The 23,700-nt window shown below is 44.3% G+C and overlaps 1 protein-coding gene across 3 annotated transcripts in view; it reads right to left on the reverse strand.

Moving 5' to 3' along the window:
- Positions 1-23,700, reverse strand: part of LOC147112699 (uncharacterized) — a 139,614-nt gene that overhangs the window by 15,801 nt on the left and 100,113 nt on the right. For 2 of the 3 annotated variants that reach the window (XM_085997213.1, XM_085997212.1), the window contains 3 exons: positions 22,309-22,471; positions 19,735-19,893; positions 15,218-15,385 (listed from right to left, as the gene is read on the reverse strand). In XM_085997213.1, the coding sequence (XP_085853339.1) occupies positions 15,218-15,385; positions 19,735-19,893; positions 22,309-22,471 (490 nt within the window). Of the gene's footprint in view, positions 1-39; positions 2,956-15,217; positions 15,386-19,734; positions 19,894-22,308; positions 22,472-23,700 lie in introns of those variants that run through there. The other variant, XM_085997214.1, reaches the window with a different exon arrangement.

Here is a 23,700-nt window from a genome sequence, read left to right on the forward strand (position 1 = left end):
ACATACCTGCTATTTGCTGAACAGTGGCATGAGATCCTTCACATCCACGCAGAGGTGATCTTGGTGTAATGTCCCATCTAAGGTACGGTGGGGTAGATCTTTGTCAACACTGCCTGGGAGGTAATCCGGTGGAGCGGATCACCTGCCCTTTACAGATCCCACCTGATTTCTGCCAGATTACTGCCCATGCGCTGAAGACGAAAGTTTACCCTGTAGTGTTTTTTTAAATTCACCACAAACAGTATCTGGCTATAAAAAAGGCCATTGTTTATTTATAATTTAGAAAATTGCATCAGAATTTCAATGTTTCTACACATTTTAGTGTTTGGCAACACACAGGAAAATGTTTAAATTTGCAAAGCAGGATTTTGGTGAAAGATCAATTGGAGCTGGGAGCCCTGCGATGGCTCCAACTCATCCCAAGGCGCAAGCAGGCCTGTTTTGGCAAAAACTCAAGAATGAAGAAAAACAGAACAGGAAGTTGTAGATGATATGGTGTTCTTGAATTCTATGACAACATGAACATTGTAATATAACATAATAACAATTCGCATTTATAAAAAGAAAAACATGCATTTATATAGCGCCTTTCATGACCTCAGGACATCTCAAAGCGCTTTACAGCCAATGAAGTACTTCTGAATTGTAGTCACTGTTGTAATGTAGGAAACATTGTGCCTTTAACATTGAGAAACCTCCCAAGGTGCTTCCCAGAAGTGCAAGAAAAAATAGGCACCAGCCAAAAAAGGAGATATTAGCAGAGATGACAAAAAGCTTTGGTTAAAAGAAGTGAGTTTTAAGGAGAGTCTTGAACAAGCAGAGGGAGGTGGAGAAGCAGAGGGGAAATTTCAGAGCATGGCGGCTGAAATGTACGGCTATCAATGGTGGTAGGGTGAAGGGAGGGGGATGCACAAAAAGCCGGAGTTAGAGTTCGGAGAGTGGGGAAAGTTGACATGCTGGAGGACGTTACAGAGATAAGGAGGGGCAAGACCATGGAGTGATTTAAACACAAGGATGAGAATTTTAAATTTTGAGGTGCTGGGGAACCAGGAGCCATTACAGGTCGGCGAGGACAGGGGTGGTAAGAAGCAGGGCTTGGTGTGGTATATAATGTGGGCAGCAACATTTTGGATAGGCCAAAGTTTAGAGGTTAAAAATGGGAGGCCAGTCTGCAGAGCATTGGAATAGTTGATTCTGGAGGTGACAAAGGCATGGATGAGGGTTTCAATGCAAGATGGGCTGAGGTAGAGGTGGAGGCGGGTGATGCTAAGGAGGTAGAAGTAGGTGGCTTTTGTGATGGAGAGGAAATCAGTTCAGAAGCTCAGCTTGGGGTCAAATAGAACCAGAGGCTGTCTCTAGTTCAGCCTCAGACAGTGACCAGGGAGGGGAATGGAATCGATAACATGGGTTTGTGGCTGCGGCCTAAGCCAATATCTTTAGTTTTCCCAATGTTTACCTAGAGAAACTGTGGCTCATCCAAGACCAGATGTTAGACAAGCAGTCTGACAACACAGAGGGACTGGAGGGGTTGAGAGAGATGGCAGAGAGCTAGAGTTGGGTATCATCAGCTATTGTGTGGAAGTTGAGCTTATGTCTGTGGATAATGTTGTTAATGGAGAGCATGTAGATGTAGAACAGGATGAGCCAAGGATGCATCTCTGGAGGACTCCCGAGGTGATGGTGTGGGGGTGGGAATAGAAGCCACTGATTGAGATGTTGTGGCCATAATCGGATGTGTAAGAGAGGAACCAAGTGAAAGTAGTCCCATCTAGTGAGACAATGTAGAAGAGGCTTTGGAAGATTTTGGTGCGATTGACAATGTGAAAGTCTACAGAGAGGTTGAGCTGGACGAGGAGGGATAATGTATAACAGTCACAGATAATGTTGTTTGTGACTTTGATTGGGCCCATTTAGGCAGGGGCGGAAACCTGATTTGAGTGATTCATACAGGGAGTTGCTAGAGATGGACATGGACCTGGGAGGTGACAATACATTTAAGAACTTTGGACAGGAAAAGGAGGATAGAGATGGGGTGGTGTCAAGGATGAGTTTTTTTGAGGAGAGTTGATGTCAGCTAGCATGGGACCAGAAAGAGAAGTTGAGGTGTCACCATGTTAGTGGAAATCGGGTTGAGGGAGCAGGAAGTGGGTCTCGTGGATGAGATAAACTCAGAGAGGGTATGGAAGAAAAACAAGTGAGATGGGATACAAGGTTAAGGTGGGGGACTGGGAGGTGAGGTTTGGTTTGGTGGGCAAGGGGAAGGGAGGTAAGCAGTAGCGAGGGCTGAATAGATGGTCTCTGACTTGATGACAAAGAAATCCACAAGCTCCTCGCACTTGTAGTTAGAGATGAGGGTGGATGGAGCAGAAAGAAGGGTTTAAGGAAGTGGTTGGTCATGATGAAAAGAAGTCGGGGGTTATCTTTACTTTCCAAGATGGTTCTAGAATAGTGAGCAATCTTGGCAAAGGAGAGTGAGGCCCGGTCAACATTGATGTGGTCCAGCCAGATTTGGTAATAGATGGCTAAACCAGTTGTGTGCCAAATACACTCGAGTCTGCACCCCTAGGACTTGAGGGAGCAAACAGAGCAACACTATTTGTTCATAGTCTTTGGTACAAAGTCGCAGTTTACTGTGTTATATAAACAAAAAGTAGGGTTGCCGAAAATTCTTTAGTGTATGTTAAAAAACACAGGTTTTCGCTAATATATTTCATTTATATTAATCTGTAAATGATACTGTACTTTGACTAAATATTAGTAAGCTTTTTTTTTAATGTTTCTGCTCATTGACCCGGTTAATTTCATCATAGAGCTGGACATTCTGGAGAGTTCCTGCCATTTCTCAGATCGGAGGGATTGTTCCAGAGCATTCTGGGATTTCAGAGTGGAAATGTCCTGATCAAACAAATGTATCTCCGAGTAGATTCGGGAGAGCTCTTCCTCCTTACTTGAAAGCTGTGATGAAGGAATTGAAATTTGGAGCATGTAAATACCAATTTGAATTTTTCAACATGTTTACTCTATAATATCTCAATTTCAATCAATGCAGTTGCTCAAGAACAAAAACTCCTGTACAAAATTTGACTGAGTTAATTTAAATCAAGTAAACTTTAGTCCATAATAGAAATCAATAACAGTACATCAGATTTCTGCACTATTGATATAATGGGGTAGATTTTCAACTTGCTGCCCGATCTTAATAGTGACATTGCAGATCAGGCACTTGTTATAGAAACCAGTACTCCACTGAGGTTTCAGCCTAGGTTGTGTATTCAAATCCTGCGGTGTGGCTTGAACCCAAGACTTCTGACCCAGAGGCAAGAATGCTACCACCTAGCCAAGCTGGTATAAAGGGCATCATATAATGTAATTGCCATTAATGATAAATGTTCTTAGAGCTCTGAGTACAGATGAAAACAGATTAAATTAAAGGAGGACGCATTATGTTATTCTATAAAGACTGATTTCAGCACTTGAACCAAGTGTAATAGGGTGCAAAGCTGTGTGGTTTGCTAACGCCCTCTAGTGTTCCTATCGTTACCAGCACAGATCCAATTGACTGCTGGTGCAATTATCACCAGTCTCTCACCACACAGGTAAAAGGTGGTGCTGTTACTGACTAATGTAAAATAGAAGCTAATAGTTAAATAGAAAGTGAAAGATGTATGAAAAGAGTGATTCAAATGTAAAAACAGGTTACATCTTCAGATGAAAAATAAAACATAAAAGATTTTATCTGTTGCTGTCCTCCCATTCAAATAAAAATAATCTAAGCTTACTATCAACCTTTCCCTGTAACCTACAACGTGTTCCTGCACAAACACTAGCAACCTGAAAATCAACTGTAGCAGACTCACAATCGAGAGAGGTGTATAGGGGGCGCTAATCCGATATTTAAACTATTGGCAAAAGTTAAAATTACCCCCAGTGGCACCAGCCTGCTGTGGCAGGAAGATGCACCCAGTGTGCTGCCTGTGCAAAATTACTTCTTTTAACTAATTAAAGAATTAGATGACATAGGACTTATCAATTATTTGGACTTGAATGTAGGAAGTATGATTAAGAAGTTTTCAGTTGATACAAAAATTGGCCGTGTGGTTGATAATGAAGAAGAAAACTGCAGACTGCAGGAAGAGCTCAATGGACTGGTCAGGTGGGCAGAACAGTGGCAAATGGAATTCAATCCAGAGAAGTGTGAGGTAATGCATTTGGGGAGGGCTAACAAGGCAAGGGAATACACTATAAATGGTAGGACACTGAGAAGTGCAGAAGATCAGAGGGACCTTGGAGTGCATGTCCACAGATCCCTGAAGGTAGCAGGACAGGTCGATAAGGTAGTTAAGAAGGTATATGGGATACTTGCCTTTATTAGCCGAGGCATAGACTATAAGAGCAGGGAGGTTATGCTTGAACTGTATAAAACACTAGTTAGGCCGGAGCGTGCAGTTCTGGTCACCGCATTACAGGAAGGATGTGATTGCACTAGAGGGGCTGCAGAGGAGATTTACGAGGATGTTGCCTGGGCTGGGGAATTTTAGCTATGAGGAAAGATTGGATAGGCTGGGGTTGTTTTCTTTGGAACAGAGGAGGCTGAGGGGAGACCTAATTGAGGTGTCTAAAATTATGAGGGGCCTAAATAAAATGGATAGGAAGGACCTATTTCCCTTAGCAGAAGGGTCAATAACCAGGGGGCATAGATTTAAAGTAATTGGCCGGAAGTTTAGAGGGGTTTTGAGGAGAAATGTTTTCACCCAGAGGGTGGTATGGGTCTGGAACTCATTGCCTGAAAGGGTGGTAGAGGCAGAGACCCTCATCACATTTAAAAAGTACTTGGATATGCACCTGAAGTGCTGTAACCACAAGGCCATGGACCAAGTGCTGGAAAGTGGGATTAGGGTGGATAGCTTTGTCGGCCGGCACAGACAAGATGGGCCGAATGGCCTCCTTCTGTGCTGTAAATTTCTATGATTCTCGGACCTCCCAGAGTTTGACGTTACTTCCATCAATGAATTAGGAGCAGAATATTGAATTTGTAATCTTGGGGTTGAAATTCATTGAATTTTGGTCCACGACGGATTTTTAGCCACAACTCTGTCCTGGCATTGATCCTGTCCCAAATTCCAGGAACTGGGTCGTTAGCATTAGGGACGGGGGGCCTGTGCCATTTACGGCACTACCTCGGGTGAGGCACATTGCAGCTCCATAGTGGGGTGGGGTGGGAGGGCTATTGGGTCTGAAGCCGATCAAAGAAGTTGAAACAACTCAGGATTTTGAACTTACCACTTTTCTAAGCAGTCCTGACACAACTTTACTTTCCCAACCTTGTTTTCAGATCCAGAAGCAGTTTAGCAATTAGCTCTTGGTATTGTGTGGGGTGAAATGTGGGGAGAAAAGTTTACTTCTTTTGCACTGTCATCTGTTTCCATGGTGAACGAACATGTTCACACACAGCCAGGTAAGTACTAGAGACATTTGAGAGTTGGCTGCAATTATTTTTCTACATGGATGAACTAAGATGGGCCGAATTTGACTTCCTCATCCATATCTATCTTGTGAAAAGAACAGATGTGTAAAGTTTGAATTATCATAAGCCCTGTAAGCTTTACTTTCAATCTTCGCTGCACAGAGACAGAACTTTAAGTAAAACTGGTGATTTTGACACAGGTTCAGTCTGCACTAAGCTGCGATGCTGTGTCATCATGGTTCAAATCCATCTAGTAATTTTAATGGCCTCCATTTAAATAGCTGTGGGATGTCGAAATGTTTGTTGTTTTCAGTTTTGATCCACCGCTCAATAAATGTTGGAAATGATTTGTTGACAATTGCAATGCTGTACCTGCAGATATCAACTAGATATAGTGGTGACATCAGAAAATGGCATGAAAGCTGCATTTAGCACAGTCAAAAATATTTTACTTTCTAACGTGCTCTATTCTATGAGCCACTTTGACATCTTCAGACCATAATGGGGAAAATAATAGGAGCTACTCTGCTTATGTCTTAATGCTGGGCATAATTGTCATTGATCTTTCACTTAGAAGAGACCTTCTTTATTATTGATGCTAAGTGGACTAAATTGCTTACCCAAGCACAAAATAGCTTTTGATCTACTTGTGCCGCCTGAAGTCTGTTCTTTGAAGTGTATATTGCATTAAAAAGTATACTGAAATTTTAAATAATATTAGCCTTGATGGCTTTAAATCCAAATAGCTTGCTTATCATGATTTTGGAAATGTTGTTTGATTCCAAGCCATTTGATGCCACCACCAAACACATCTTCCCCTCCCCTCCCCTTTCTGTATTCCGACGAGAATGTTCCCTCCGCGACACCCTGGTCCACTCCTCAATCTCCCCCAACACCCCCTCCCCTTCTCATGGTCATTTTCCATACAAGCGCAGGAGATACAACACCTGCCCTTTTACCTCCTCCCTTCCCACCATCTAGGGCCCCAAACACTCCTTCCAGGTGAAACATCGATTTACTTTTACTTCTTTCAATTTAGTATACTGTATTCGCTGCTGACGATGTGGTCTCCTCTACCAAACACAGATTGGGTGACCACTTTGCGGAACACCTCCGCAAGCATGACCATGAGCTTCTGGTCGCTTGTCATTTTAATTTTCCACCCCACTCCCACTCTGACCTCTCTGTCCTCGGCCTCCTACACTGTTCCAATGAAGCTCAACATAAGCTCAAGGAACAGCACCTCATCTTTCGATTGGGCACTTTACAGCCTTCCGGACTCAACATTGAGTTCAACAATTTCAGATTATAACCACTGCCCCCATTATTTTAAACGGCAGCTGTTGGTAATGATTCTGCTATTCCTATTTACACCTCCTCCAGACCCATCTTTTGTTTCTTTAATTCTTCCATTCCCATTCCCTTTTGCCTTGCACTGTCACCCATTTTATCATTTAATCTCTTCTGCCTTCCACCCTATCACAGGCCTCTCCCTGCCTCTGTACTTGCTTAAAACCTATTACATCTCTAACTTTTTCCAGTTATGATTAAAGGTCGTTGACCTGAAATGTTAACTTTGGGTGCGATCTTGCCAGCCCTGGGGAGGCGGGTATGGAGGCGGGACTGTCAGGAAAATGGCAGAATCTGGGGGTGGGTGCCCAACCCGCCCCCAAACCCGCCTCTGTGCCATCTTGCCAGGAGGCGGGTAGCCGTCCCACGCCGGGTCTTGTCTCCTTGGTGACGGGAAGGGGATTAGTGCTACTTATCTGCCTGTTAAGAGTATTATCCCCATTTTACACACACAAGTGCGGGCTTCCCGAAGGCTGCGAATCCCGCCAGGGTCACTGAGGCGAGTAGCGGGTCTGCGGGGGTCGGAGGGGTGCAAAAGTGCGCTCTCAAGGTAAGTGATGGGTGCAAGTGTGGAGAGGTGAGTATGTGAGGTAAGTGGAAAGTGTTATAAAAAGTTTACTTACCTTTGTTTCTTCCTGCAGGCTTCAAGAGTTGGGTATGCGGAGAGACTCGCACCTCCGCGGCAGAGATAACAGATGTCCGCTGTATTCTCCAATGCAGCAACCATCTAATTTCTGCTAAATAAAGAGGTTTGATGAGTCTTGAATTCAAGAACTCATCAAACTACAGAGAATGTCAGTGTTTGACAGCTTCACAGAGCTGTCAAACAATGACAATTCATCTGTCAAAAATTTTTGACAGATGAAACGTCATACGCTGACATTCTCTGTAACCGGCTTTCCCTTAATTGGCCTGCTAAACCCGCTGGGTGGGCTTAACAAGGTCAATCAAGGGAAAATAGGGTGGGTTGGCCAGAAGTTGATGGAGGCGGGACTAAAACCTGACAAGTGGGAGTCCCGCCTCCAAAAGCTCCCCATTGGCAAAATCCAGCCGTTTGTTTTTCTCTCCACAGATGCTGCCTGACCTGCTGAGTATTTCCAGCATTTTCTGTTTTTAATTCAGATTTCCAGCATCCGCAGTATTTTGCTTTTGTCTCAAAGATGAATCGTCACTGTAAGCCATCCAGTTACCATAATGCATTTTAAAAAATAGTTTAATATAATTGCTAATATAGTTATTCGAATACTGATGCATGATTCTAATTAAACACAAAGGGGGTAGATCAAAGGGTGGTATTCCATGCATAAAGAGAGATTACAGCAAAAATTAGGTTTTAAAACAGAGGCACGTGGTAAATATAGGTGAATACAGAAAGGAAACAAAAAAGGAAATTAGCAATGGTAAGAGGGAGAATGAGACTAGACTGCCAATCAATATAAAGGGAAATAGCAAAGGCTTTTATTAGCACATAAGAAGTAGAAGAATAGTCAGAGAAGGGATGGAGTCACTTCCTGATAAAGAGGGACACTAATGGCAGAGATGCTTAGTAAGTATTTTACCACAATTCTTTCAGTTGTGGAAGTGGGGCTCAAGGTTTATCTGAGGAGGATTTGGAAGAGTCATTACTGGAGATTAATATTCAAAAGGAAAACTGTATTAAAAAGTCAATGGGTTTAAAAGTAGAAGAATGATCATATGCATCCCAGAATACGGAATGAGGCTGGGGAGGAGATAGTAATGACACAAATTTTTTAAAGTGGAAATTGTACCAAACAGGTAGAGAGTGTTAAATGTTCCACATTCTGTTCAAGAAAGGGGAAAGAGATAATCTGGGAAATTATAGAGCCACTAGTCTTATTTTAATTGGAGGTAAATTTCTAGTGGGTCGTTGTCGTACGTGTCTTCACACTGTTCCCTTTGGGGAACTGCATGAAGTGGTGGAAGGATTTCTGGCCATGATTAACGCTCCATCCGTGACCGTAACCATCTTCGTACCAGCCATTAGGGTGGTTAGTCCTATGGCGGGAGGGTTTTACGGGCTCCCACAACCCATACGAGGGGGGGGGGGGGGTGGCCACCCACACCCACGGATGCAAGTATCCCGCTGGATGTCAACCCAGAATTTAGAGCCGGAGCTCCGACTCCACTTGCCGGGACTGTCTGGAGCGGGGTTCGAAACCCTACGCCTTCTGGCCCAGCGGCGGGGATGCTACCGCTACGCCAAAGGCCCACTCCCTTCTAGTGGGTAATTTTCTGATTAAGCAGTGACGGTGGAGAATCTCACCCACCAGTTCATTTTGGAAAATTGCAAGCATGCTGCGGAAAATTTTCCAATATGTGTGGTTGGTGAGTGAGGGTTCCCCACCACCAACATATACTCGGAAAATAATGCCCCCCGCCTCCCCCCCCACCCCCGCCGAATCCATAATACAAGGTAACAATAGTGAATGCAGAAAGACATAAGCTTGTCTGAGACTGTCAACAGGCAATTATAAATATCACATGATGTTTGACTAATTTAATTGAATTTTATGAGGAAATCACGGAGACTATTGAGGAAAGGAATGCTTAATATATAGATGTTTGATAAGATACAACATAAAAGACTTGTTAAGAAAATTAAGGCACATGGTATTAAGGGCAATAGAGGGATATACAAGGATGGTTGGGGTACAAAAATCAAAGAAAAGGATAATGGATTTTTTTTTGATTGATGGGATATGGATCTTTGTGTTGGGGCCTCTTGTTTTCCATTTATAAAAATGGTTTGGAAATAGGCACAAGAGGAATAATATTAATGTTTGCTGATGAGAACAAATTAAGGTCATGGGCATAGACAGGTTGGCTGAGGGAGTAGACTGGTGGCAGATGCAGCTCAATGCAGAGAACTGCAAAGTAGTACAATTTTGGAGAAAAAAAATGGTGAAAGCAACGCTGTTAATGATCTTACCCTAAATGATGTAAAATCCCTAACATGGGTGTCAGCCATGGCTCAGTTGGTAGCGCTCTTGCCTCAGAGTCAGAAGGTTGTGGGTTCAAGTCCCACTCCAGAGACTCCACTCCACCTGCCCTCTCTCAGGTGGACGTAGACGATCCCACTGCACTATTTTGAAGAAGAGCTGTGGATGCTCAGTCGTTGAGTATATTCAAGACAGAGGTCGATAAATTTTTGGTAACTAAGGAAATTAAGGGATATGGGAAGAGTGCGGGAAGGTGGAGTTGAGGTAGAAGATCAGCCATGGTCTTGTTGGATGGCAGAGCAGGCTCGAAGGGCCGAATGGCCTACTCCTGCTCCTATTTCTTATGTTCTTATTAACAGCAGGGAGTTCTCCCTGGTGTCCTGGCAAATATTTATCCCTCAACCAACATCACTAAAAAAAACAGATTTACTGGTCATTATATCATCTTACGCCCTCAGGATATCCCAAAGCGCTTTACAGCCATTGAAGTATTTTTGAAGTGTGCTCACTGTTGTAATGTAGGAAACGCATCAGCCAATTTACGCACAGCGAACTCCCACAAACAGCAATGAGATAATGACCAGATAATCTGATTATTAGTGGTGCTGGATGAGGGATAAATATTGGCCAGGACACTGGGGAGAACTCCTCTGCTCTTCTTTGAATAATGTCATGGGATCTTTTACGTCCACCTGAGTGGGCAGAAGGAGCCTCGGCTTAATGTCTCATCTGAAAGACAGGGCCTGCGGCTGTGCAGCACTCCTTCAGTACTGCACTGATTGGGGAATGGCACTCAAAGGGTTGACGGTGGATAGGCAATGGCAAACATTCAAAGACCAAATGGATGAACTACAGAAGTTGTTCATCCCAGTTTGGCATAAAAATAAAACAAAAAAGGTGACTCAACTGTGGCTAACAAGGGAAATTAGGGATAGCATAAGATCCAAGGAGAGGACATACAAGTTGGCCAGAAAAAGCAATAATCCTGAGGATTGGGAGCAGTTCAGGATTCAACAAAGGAGGACAAAGGGATTAATTAAGAAAGGGAAAATAGAATATGAGAGTAAGCTTGCAGGGAACATAAAAACTGACTGTAAAAGCTTTTATAGATATGTGAAGAGAAAAAGATTGGTGAAGTCAAGCGTAGGTCCCTTGCAGTCAGAATCGGGGGAATTTATAATGGGGAACAAAGAAATGGCAGACCAACCAAATACATATTTTGGTTCTGTCTTCACAAAGGAGGACACAAATAACCTCCCAGAAATACCGGGGAACATAGGGTCTGATGAAAGGGTGGAACTGAAAGAAATCAGTATTTGTAGGGAAATGGTGTTAGGAAAATTGATGGGACTGAAGGCCGATAAATCCCCAGGGCCTGATAATCTACATCCCAGGGTACTTAAGGAAGTGGCCCTAGAAATAGTAGATGCATTGCTGGTCATCTTCCAGAACTCATTAGACTCTGGAACAGTACCCATGGATTGGAGGGTAGCTAATGTTACCCCACTATTCAAAAAAGGTGGCAGAGAAAAAGCGGGGAATTATAGACCGGTAAGCCTGACATCGGTAGTGGGGAAAATGCTAGTGTCCATTATAAAAGATGTAATAGCAGAGCACTTGGAAAGCAGTGACAGGATCGGACAAAGTCAACATGGATTTACAAAAGGTAAATCATGCTTGACTAATCTACTGGAATTTTTTGAGGATGTAACTGGTAAAATAGATAAGGGAGAACCAGTGGATGTGGTGTATTTGGACTTTCAGAAGGCTTTCGATAAGGTCCCGCATAAGAGATTAGTGTGCAAAATTAAGGCACATGGGATTGGGGGCAAGGTATTGACTTGGATAGAGAACTGGTTGGCGGACAGAAAGCAAAGAGTTGGAATAAACGGGTCATTTTCCGAGTGGCAGGCAGTGACTAGTGGGGTACCGCAAGGGTCGGTCCTAGGACCCCAGCTGTTCACAATATATATTAATGATCTGGACGAGGGAATTGGATGTAATATCTCCAAATTTGCAGACGACATAAAGCTGGGTGGGAGGGTATGCTGTGAGGAGGATGTCATGAAACTCCAGTACGATTTGGACAGGTTAGGTGATTGGGCAGAAACATGGCAAATGCACTATAATGTGGATAAATGTGAGGTTATCCACTTTGGTGGCAAAAACAGGAAGGCAGATTATTATTTGACTGGCAATAGATTGGGAGAAGGGGAAGTGCAAAGAGACCTGGGTGTTCTTGTGCACCAGTCGCTGAAGGTAAGCATGCAGGTGCAGCAGGTGGTTAAGAAGGCAAATGGTATGTTGGCCTTCGTAGCAAGAGGGTTCGAGTACAGGAACAAGGATGTCTTGCTACAGTTGTACAGGGCCTTGGTGAGACCGCACCTTGAGTATTGTGTGCAGTTTTGGTCGCCTTATCTGAGGAAGGACGTACTTGCCATGGAAGGAGTGCAACGAAGATTCACCAGGCTGATACCTGGGATGGCAGGAATGACGTATGAGGAGAGATTGTGTCGATTGGGTTTATACTCACTGGAGTTTAGAAGATTGAGAGGGGATCTCATCGAAACCTATAAAATTCTGTCAGGCCTGGACAGACTAGATGCTGGAAGGATGTTCACGATGGTCGGGGAGTCCAGAACCAGGGGTCATAGTCTAAGGATAAGGGGTAGGACATTTAGGACTGAAATGAGGAGGAATTTCTTCACCCAAAGAGTGGTGAACCTGTGGAATTCTCTGCCACAGAGGGCGGTGGAGGCCAGTTCATTAAATATATTCAAGAAAGAGTTGGATATATTTCTTAAGGCTAAAGGGATCAGGGGATATGGGGAGAAGGCAGGGACAGGGTACTGAATTTGGATGATCAGCCATGATCTCATTGAATGGCGGAGCAGGCTCGAAGGGCCGAATGGCCTACTCCTGCTCCTATCTTCTATGTTTCTATGATGTGCCAGTCTGCATTATGTGTTTAAGACTCTGGAGTGGGAATAAGGCAAGCAAATTTCTGGATATTATACAAAGGGGCAATAAATATAAAAGCAAGGAAGTGAAGCTGAATTTGCTCAAGACATTGTTTAGGTCACAGCTAGAATACCAAGCCAGGGAAAGAGTACAGGGAATGAACCATGAATAAGGGGTTATAGTTATGAAAAATGGCTCATAAATTGAGGCTTCTTTCACTGGAAAGGAGAAGGTTAAGGGGTGGGATAATTAAGGTTTTTAAAATCATGAAAGGCTTTGAGAAAATAATTTGTGAAAGAATCTGTAACACGAGGGCAAAGACTGAGGATTAACACTAGAAAAACAAAGGGAAAGTTAGATAATAAAAAAATCACAGTGAATTATTAGAACATGGAAAACTTTACAATCAGTGGCAACTGAAGCAGAGGCTTTAACATAATTTAAGATGGAATTGGAGAAGTAGTTGGATAGCAATAATATCAAAAGATACAGAGAACATGGTTTTATGAAAGGGAAATCGTGTTTAACAAATTTATTAGAGTTTTTTTAGGATGAAACTAGCAGGGTAAAGGGAAACCAGTAGATGTAGTATATTTGGATTTTCAAAAGGCATTTGATAAGGTGTCACATGAAAGGTTTTACACAAGATTAGGGCTCATGGGATTGGGGGTAATATATTAGCATGGATAGAGGATTGGTTAAAGGACAGAAAACAGAGAGTAGGGATAAACGCGTCATTTTCAGGTTAGCAGGCTGTTACTAGTGGGGTGTTGCAAGGATCAGTGCTGAAGCCTCAGATATTTACAATCTATATTAATGACGTAGATGAAGGGACCGAGTGTAATATATCCAGATTTGCTGACGATACAAAGCTAGGTGGGAAAGTAAACTGTGAGGAGGACACAAAGGGCTGGATTTTGCCGGGTCCCACCTGCACGTTGCGGGGGGACCCGGGAGATGGCGGGAAACCCGGAAGGTCAGGTTTCCCGGCACGCTGTGGAGTTTTAATTCCACAGCTTGCATGCGACGTCAGGGGCGGGTTCCCCACCCGGATGTCAGCCTGATTGACAGGCTGGCTTCCAGTTGAGCGGGGAACGCAGAGAAGGAGGCCACAGCAACAGGTAAGTGCTGGGCCCAGGATGGTGGGGTCCAAGCACTGGCGGGGGGGCTCCGATCCCCAACCCCGGGAGGGGCAGGCTGATGGTGGTGGAGCTTGGGAGGCAGCACTCCTGCTCCTCCCGGCCCACAAGGATTGCTCTCCGAGGCTGAGGCCGCCTCATTTCAGCCACCGCGAATCCCAAGTCCCGTGATTCCCAGGCACAGCAGGTTAAAGTGGAGGCTTCAGCCTCATTATATGTAAATTGCCAACCCGCCTCTTGGCAGCGGGTTGGCAGCCCGCCACCCGCCCCCCCCTGATCTCGCCTGAGTGAAAGGTGAAAGTGGGCGGGTTGGAGTCGGGGTTCACATTTTTTCAACTTTCACTTCCCTTCATGCCTCCAACCCACCCGCTCTTACCTCAGAAAATTCCGGCCAAAGAGTCTGCAAAGGGATGTAGACTAAGTGAGTGGGCAAGAAGATGGCAGATGGAGTATAATGTAGGGAAATGTGAGGTTATTCACTTTGGCAGGAAGAATAGAAAAACAAAATATTTTTTAAATGGTGTGAAACTATTAAATGTTGGTGTTCAGAGGGTTTTGGGTATGTTTGTATGCGAAACACAGAAAGCTAACATGCAGGTACATCTAGCAATTCAGAAGGCAAAGGGTATGTTGGCCTTTATTGCAAGGGGTTGGAGTACAAGAGTAAAGTCTTGCTGCAGTTGTGCAGGGCTTTGGCGAGACCACACCTGGAGTACTGTGTACATTTTGGTCTCCTTACCTAAGGAAGGATATACTTGCCTTAGAGGTGGTGCAACGAAGGTTCACTAGATTGATTCCTGGGATGAGAGGGTTGTGCTATGAAGAGCAATTGAGTTGATTGGGTCTATACTCTCTGGCGTTTAGAGGAATGAGAGGTGATCTCATTGAAATATATAAGATTCTGAGAGGGCTTGACAGGGCAAATGCTGAGAGGCTGTTTCCCCTGGCTGGAGAGTCTAGATTAGTCTCAGGATAAGGGGTTGGCCATTTAGGATTGAGATGAGGAGAAATTTCTTCACTCAGAAGGTTGTGAATCTTTGGAATTCTCTACCCCATAGGGCTGTGGAGACTCAGTCATTGAGTATATTCAAGGCTGAGATCGATAGATTTTTGGACGCTAACGGAATCAAGGGATATGGGGATTGGGTGGGAAAGTGGAGTTGAGGTCAAAGATCAGCCATGATCTTAATGAATGTCAAGGGACTGTATGGTCTACTCCTGCTCCTATTTCTTATGTTCTTATGAAGAATGAATTTGTCCTCTTTAATGTAAATAAAGACTGATTGGGTTTTCAGTGTATAAGTTACTGTAGAGAGTGAATAGTTAGGTGAAAAATCAGATACCTGATTCTGCAAATCAGTAATAAGGTCAACCAGCAGAGCTTTGTCCCTTCGCAGCTGTAGGTTCTCCTCTTCGCCATATGCAAATCTGCTTTCTGTCTCAGCTACACGGCTACGCACAGTGGCCCCATTCAGTTCAACCGAGGTCTTCCCTTGTTCGAGGAGAAGAATCTCATGGAAGATGTTTAAAACAAAGTTAGAATTAACTCTACACATTCTGATTTACTCAGCCCATCTTACTGCTAATCAAAATGTACAACATGATGGAGCCAGATATTCACTTTTCAATTTAACTGCAGATGTGGAATGGTTGAGGACTTCCTCATTAATTACCTTAAAGTTTCCTCACCTTTCATCAATGTTTATCAATCCATTTTTGGAGAGGAATGAATAATCAGAGCAGCACTAAACAGATGAATAGACAGAGTAGCACTGAACACATATTATGACCTGGAATTTCTTGGAACCTCTTGGTGTAATTATGGCGTAAGACCAGCATTTCCTAGGAAAACCTGGTTTACGCTGAATCATTGGTACATGCAAATTTCCTCAATCGTTTGCACCACTTCTGAGATATCGTCAACAAAATCCTCTGCCGTGTATTTACACAGCCCCGTCCCCATGCAAAAAGACCACCTCACATGGATTTCCCACATTTATGCCAGTAATACGCTGGTGTAGATTTACGCTGAAAAACTTTAGGTACCTGATATCAGCATAATTGAGATTTCTGGAGTTTGATAGCGATTTTCTTTGCGATTTAAAAAAAAGTTACTAAGACCTACACTATACTGAACCAAAGTGCAGTCAGTCTAAGTATACCTGAAATCTGTTGGATGCATCCCCCCCCCGCCTCCCATGCTGTCAGAATGACTAAGCAGCTGGAATGGCCTTCCCAATGGGCAACCCCGCATTCTGCATAATAATGGAAGAAGAGGAGCAAAAAAGGCAAGAAGCTCTGAAAGTGAGGCTCCATGGCAGAGGACAGCAGCTCACTTGCTATTACCCACACTGGTGACACTGAATTTCTGCTGGTTTCACTCGATTTTTACATTCTGTGTGGGCAAATGAGTTCCACAGGAAATTTAGAGGTAAGTTCCCATCAGCAAGATCGGTGTAGAAACTGGTGTAAATTTTGGCGTATTTTCTGTGTAAATTCGGGGCCATGCTGTACTGGGATTTGGGATGGAACCTGGATCCATCAGATTTTCATCCCATGTGTTTCATCCCAGTGTTAAAAAACCCAATTCCCAGCAGCAGTCCTATCTGGAGGTGTTTCTGAGCTACCCCCATTGTTCCACCCACCTCGTCCCATTAGGCCCAGTGGATCCACAATTGCTTGAAGGGCCCATTGTGGGCCTTCTAAAGGCTTCAAAAATGTAAGGACCAAATGCCATCAATCAAAATAAGTGCAGACTTCACTCAAACCTGTACTTCCCTTTTTAATTGTCCTCAATTTTGAAATGAAACACTGCATTACTTTAGAAGGTACATTCCAAGGACTATTTTTTAGATATTTAATCCTTTCTTGGGATTAATTAGTGGGCCGTTTGCACCGATTTCTTAATTTGATTTAAGTTCCAGCATGAGATTGCACACGGAAATCTCACTCTGTATTTATGTTTCCAAGCTAACCAGGTCATACCTTTTGTTGGCCAATGATGCATCACAACTCCCATTTACTTTCTTCTTTTTTTATAATTCACTTATGGGATCTGGGCATCACTGGCAAGGCCAGCATTTATTGCCCATTCCTAGTTGCCCTTGAGAAGGTGGTGGTGAGCCACCTTCTTGAACTGCTGCAGTCCGTGTGGTGAAGGTACTCCCACAGTGCTGTTAGGTAGGGAGTTCCTGGATTTTGACCCAGCGACGATGAAGGAACGGCGATATGCTTCTAAGTCAGGATGGAGAGTGATTTGGAGGGGAACTTGGAGGTGGTGGTGTTCCAATGCGTCTGATGTCCTTGTCCTTCTAGGTGGAAGAGGTCACGGGTTTGGAAGGTGCTGCCGAAGAAGCCTTGGCGAGTTGCTGCAGTGCATCTTGTAGATGGTACACACTGCAACCACGGTACGCTGGTGGTTGAGGGAGTGAATGTTTAAGGTGGTTGATGGGGTGCCAATCAAGTGGGCTGCTTTGTCCTGGATGGTGTCGAGCTTCTTGAGTGTTGTTGGAGCTGCACTCATCCAGGCAAGTGGAGAGTATTCCATCACACTCCTTACTTGTGCCTTGTAGATGGTGGAAAGGCTTTGGGGAGTCAGGAGGTGAGACACTACCCACAGAATACCTAGCCTCTGACCTGCTCTTGTAACCACAGTATTTATGTGGCTGGTCCAGTTAAGCTTCTGGTCAATGGTGACCCCCAGAATGTTGATGGTGGGGGATTCAGCGATAGTAATACCGTTGAATGTCAAGGGGAGATGGTTAGACTTTCGATGAACCATTATGCAAGACAATAAGAAGAACATTTTCAGGATACAGGACTATTTATCTCCAATAGTGACTCTTCCACCAGGCTTACCTTTTACATAGAAATACATAGAAGGTATACCACAGAAAAAGGCCATTCAGCTCAACCAGTCCATGTTGGCGTTTACCCACGTGAGAAAGCAATTCCAATCACATTTACCCACCCTCTTTCCATATCTCTTCAACCCCTTTTCCTTCATCCACCTATCCAATCTAATCTTGAAAGTTGACTCAACCACCAACTGCATTCTTGGGGGCGATTTTCCCAGCCCTGGGGAGGTGGGTATGGAGGCGGGACTGCCGGGAAAATGGCAGAATCTGGGAGTGGGTTGCCCCCAACCCGCCTCCGTGCCATCTTCCCAGGAGGCGGGTACCCGACCCATGCCAGGTCCCATCTCCTCGAGGCAGGAAGGGGATTAGTGCCAATTAACTGCCTGTTAACAGGAAGTTAACAGGCAGTCTTTTGGCTAATCCCTATTTTGAGCCCTAAAGTGTGGGCTTCCCAATGGCTCCGAACCTCACCAGGGTCAGCGAGGCAAGGCAGGGGTCTGAGGGACTGAAATGTCCAGTGTGCAGGTGAGTGATGAGTGCAAGTGTGCAGAGGTAAGTGTGTGAGGTGAGTCTAAAGTGTTTTAATGAGATTGCTTACCTTTGCCTCTTCCTCCAGGCTGCATCCCTTTAGGCTGCGGAGCTGCCTCATCTCACTGGCAGAGAAAGCAGAATGGCCACTGCATTCTCAGATGCAGCAGCCTTCAACTTTCTGTTCAGGAAAGCTTTCGAAGTGAGTTTGTGTCCTAGGTCTCAACTTAGAAGATAGATTGTCAGTGTTTGACAGCTTCACAGAGCTGTCAAGCGATGACAATTGATCTGTCAAATAATCTTGACAGATGAAGCGTCATACGCTGACGTCATCTGTCACCGGCTTTCTCTTAATTGGCTGGCTAAGCCCACTGGGCAGGCTTAACAATGCCAATCAAGGGAAAATAGTGTGGGTTGGTCAAACAGGGGGGGAAAAATTCGGTTGCTTTGCACCTCCCGTTAGCGCCCTGCTTGCGCTCCGGCTGCGATCTTTGGTAGCGCCCCTGACTGACCGCCGGACGCTATGTCCGATGGGGTTAGGGGGGCCTACCTACGGCCGGGGCGGCGCTAATTAAAGGCGAGGTGTCGGGCGGCCATTTTTGTTGCTGGCCGCCTGCCAGCACCTGCCCCCTCTGCTGTCCCTGGCCTTCTCTTCAGACCCCCCGCGGAGTGCCAGCTGCGCTCTGTGAGCCCGGCACTTCTCTTGAGTACTGCAATATTCCCTCGCAGCGCCCCAAGATGGAGGCGGGGCACTTTCAGTAGCGCTCTGCTTCCCTTTTGGGGCGCTACCGATTAATTTTGGTCACGGGGGCGCTAATTTTTTGGGGGCGCTAAAAGTAGTGCCCCAGTGAAGTAACCGCCCCAAAGGGGGCGCGACTCAATTTTCCCCCCTGGGCTCTTCTTGTTGTTCCCTCAGCTGTTTCCAAGCTTGTTAAAGTCACAACTGCAACTGGCTTGAAGACTACATTCTTGCTCAGGTCAGGAGCTCATTTACTTAATGGTTATGAGGTGGACCATGGAATTCCGAATGTGGCCTGCCTCCAACCAATCCGGCAGGTGTGATGCCGCCCATCTGGTCCTGCTCCTGGACCCAAAAATCTACACTACTGAGTTACTGACCTCAGCTATGTAAACATGGTGAGGTACCAAGTGGAAGCTAGGCATCTCACCGCAGGGACTAAAAAATTCAGAGAGACATTGCTGCCTTTGGGCAGCCCAAGCACACCTCCAAATAGCTTGTTACACGTTGAGATTGATGAAAGCATATCCTCTGCCCTCTCTGTCAGGGATAGTGCATGAGGTGGGGAAATCAAGAGAAAGGAGCTGGAGGGAAAAAAATTGAAAAGAAAGGACACCATACCAAATACTAACCAGCAATAGTGCTTCCAGTAAATTTACATTCCCTTTTAAAGAAATGTAATCAGCAGAGCAAGTTACTATTTTTCATTCACTATTTTTCCATTAACTCCAACTACCTTTTCCATAAGTTCCATAAATTTTTTTTTCTCAATTTCCAGGAGCTCCTTGTGCCTTTTAGCCTCATATCGCAGTTGCTCCTCACGGTCTTTTACAGTAATCAGTTGAACTACACTGGAAGTACAGCAACAATCTGTCTCTTCTTTCAGCATCCTCTCCTGCAACGCATCACCCAGGAATGTCATTAACAAGTAGCACCAAGAATACCAGTAAAAGGAGAAAAGTCTATTTTATAAAACACAATTATGTTATTATTTCTCACTGTTTGCAATACAGGATCAGGCTCCTCAGAGAAATCTAATTGGAAATACAGTAATTTATGCCATAGGTGGTAAATGTACCATGTGGTGTGGTATCAAAGCACACAGATTGATACCTTGAGTTAACTGATCTCCACTAGAGCTGCAATTGTCTTCTGTGTCCCTGGGCTTGGGATTATAAAATCAGCCAGGTTTCCACATTTTGACTGAGCTCGTCACCCCAGTAGAAAGTTTGCAAGTGTCTACCAGTTGAGGACAAGATTTGGATGCTTCATGCTGTAAAATAACCTCCTGACACTCACTTCCATTTGGGCAAGGTACTGGCGGCTAATGGCATCCATGGAACCCTACTGTAGTATGAGTCACTGCCTTCAGGAGGAAAGGCAACAAAGCTAAAATGAAAATACATGTTTCGGGTGGGGCAGGAGGCTGTTCACATTGTATTCATTTGCTGCCTCAATTTCACATTTGGAACACACCAATATTAATCATGGTGCACAACTGGACTTCACAAAATTTGGTATTACCACAACTCACCAAAATGGAATGTTTGCTTATTCCAACTTCTCTAAACCCTGGGCTGGGGAGGGCTGGGACTGAACACTGTGAAGGCATGGAATGATACCCTGTCATTAAGGATTACACAAAACATTAAAGGCAGTTGGCTAGAACATCTCTTAACTTTGCTGCGCTTATAAGATTATTAAACATCTTCCTATATAGGAGGGGAGCCCTAGGGGGTCATGAAGATGGCACTCACAGCCACTGTCACCTCCTTCCACATAGCATGGGCAGCTGAATGTGTTGGCTTTCTACCAGCTACCCCAGTATGGCATCCCTCCTTTGCCATATCTGAGTTAATACCTCCACGTCATGCTTTGAGAAAGTTACAGCCCTTCATTTGGTTCCTTTTGCAGGTACCATTGCTTCAGAATTTAAATGTAGCTTGCCCCTTTAAGTCCTGTAATTAATCCATGACTCCACCGCTCCACGAGTTTTCCAGGCCTCCCACCCATTCCCCGCAGCATAAATACCAAATTGTTGCCGGGACTCATGTCTGTATCTTGCCCAAATTCAAATCATCTGACCCTGGAACTTCTGAGCCCAAATTATTTGAATGTGTTTATCAATTTGACACCTGTTTGCTAACTTAATTAAGATATTACATATAGTAGTTGATAGTAATTTATACCTACACTAAATTATGTAAAACACCTATTACAAAATATTTTTGTCACATTTCAGAGTTGAAGTAAAAACTATGAATGATGTATCCATCTTTTAATCTGTCTTCTTTTATAAATAGCAATGAGTGGGCTATTAGCCTAAACATTACAAAGCCAAATTTTCACTTTGTTCTCTCCAGACTCGACTATTCCAATGATCTCCTGGCCGGCCTCACACCTTCCACCCTTCATAAACTTGGGCTCATCCAAAAATCTGCTGTCCGTATCCTAATTCGCACCAAGTCCAGTTCACCCATCGCCCCTGTGCTTGCTGACCTACACTGGCTCCCGGTCTAGCAACACCTCAATTTAAAAAAAATTATCCTCCTTATTTACAAATCCCTCCATGGCCTCGCCCCTCCCTATCTCTGTCCCATTCCCCCTCCCTATCTCTGTCCCATTCCCTCATCACCCCTGTGCTTGATGACCTACATTGGCTTCCGGAAGGAAGGGAAGGGAGCTGGAAGTAACAGGGGAGGGAGATGGGGATGTGGAAAACCTTCTCTGTGGGAGGGGAGTGCAGCAAATATATTTCAGTGGGGTTGGGGGGGGAGTGGTTAGAAAAGTGCTTAGTGTTCAAAATCATGATGGATCTGGACAGAGTAGATAGAGAAAAACTGTTCCCATTGGCGGAAGGGCCGAGAACCAGAGGACACAGATTTAAGGTGATTGGCAAAAGAACCAAAGGCGACATGAGGGGAAACATTTTTAACGCAGCGAGTGGTTAGGGTGTGGAATTCACTGCCTGAAAGGGTGGTGGAGGCAGACTCAATTGTGGCCTTCAAAAGGGAATTGGATAAGTACCTGAAGGAAAAACATTTGCAGGGCTACGGGGAAAGGGCAGAGGAGTGGGACTAGCTGCAGTGCTCTCGCAGAGAGCCGGCACAGGCTCGACAGGCCGAATGGCCTCCTTCTGTGCTGTAACCATTCTATTCTATCAACTATGACTCCTCAAATTTAACAACATGGAGCCAGCCTCAAATTTAATGGGTGGTTAACTTTAATCAAATCCAACTATCCAACTGAGGCTAGTTACTTAACCTAGTTTCAAACATTGAATTACAACACAAGAGGAGTTTCCACATACCCTGTCTAATTGCTTATTCAGCTCAAGAGTCTGTGAATGTAGCACAGCATTCTCCTTGGTCATAGCAGCACAGTCGTCTGCCATTTTGCCTCTGAGGAAGCGGTCCTGCTCTCTCATCACCTCTTTCTCACGGAGCTGTTGGTGAAGAAGACGGATCTCATCTCTGGTAGGGGAGAGATTATAATATTATAGTATCTTATGCGGCATAGATCATGTGACATATCAAAAATATTCTAATTTTAGTAAAATTTATTCTGACAAGTGTAGTCACCAATACCAAGCTCAGATTGGTGCAGCAGGGCTCCTTAAAGGTGTGCGCTGATTTCTATCAGGTCACAATTCTATATAAACATTAAACCATCTTCACCTGGATCATTAAGTGAGGTAGCATCGCTGGAATGTGGGTTTATACATACTGCTGATTAATGGGTAAAAGTCTGATCAGGTTTTTAAGTGAAATGATCATGGGTAGTCTCACTTTGATTCCCAAATATCTCATCGTTCAGCAGACATTACAATTTCACGTAGAAAGGTCATAAATGGTCATTACTGAAAATGGAAATTATCGAGGGAGTGCACTGGACATAGCACAGGTTTGATCTCCTTTTTCCTCAGTTCCTTATCTAAGTAATAATAAACGTCTTTCCTAGCAGGGGGAAAAGGAAATCAAACAGGGTCCCCCTGCCAGAGTAGTATCTCACACCTCCCTGCAGCCAAAGAGTTTCTGCCAGAAGTTTTGGAATGGGCTGCCTGCCTGTCCTCTTGGCAGCAGAGGCATAACTCCAGGTGATTGATAACTTAAAAAAAACTTGTACCTATTATTAGCTGATCAGGTAGATGGCAAGACCAAACCAGCAACAATTTTAAGTAGCTTTGTGTGTTCCAGCATCTCTCCCCATGGTAACATTTTCATTTTATTTGTTTCAAACTTGACAAAACACTGTTGCATAACCAACACACTTTTTCTTCATTTAAAAACAAATTTTACAACAGTGAAACAAAAACAATGGCCGGGAACAAGCGCAGTTAAATGTGGAAATCCAGAATTTGCTGTCAGAATTTACTGTTTAATAAAGTGCCACATAATAGGCTTGCCAGCAAAGTTGAAGCCCATGGAATAAAAGGGACAGTGGCAGCATGGATACAAAATTGGCTAAGTGACAGGAAACAGAGAGTAGTGGTGAATGGTTGTTTTTTCAGACTGGAGGAAGGTATACAATTGGTGTTCCCCAGGGGTCGGTTCTAGGACCACTGTATTATGTCCGTGTGTAATTGAGACACGGACTGCAGGAGTTGGTTACAACAGGTGTTTACTGAGTGGAGACAAAACTGGAACTACTATGCAAAGTTACTACACAGGCTTAGATACAGGGGTGTTCACTACTGGTACTG

The sequence above is a fragment of the Somniosus microcephalus genome, chromosome 9 (assembly GCF_052327205.1).
Source record: "Somniosus microcephalus isolate GS21.2 chromosome 9, FLI_Smic_1.0, whole genome shotgun sequence".
Taxonomy (NCBI): domain Eukaryota; kingdom Metazoa; phylum Chordata; class Chondrichthyes; order Squaliformes; family Somniosidae; genus Somniosus; species Somniosus microcephalus.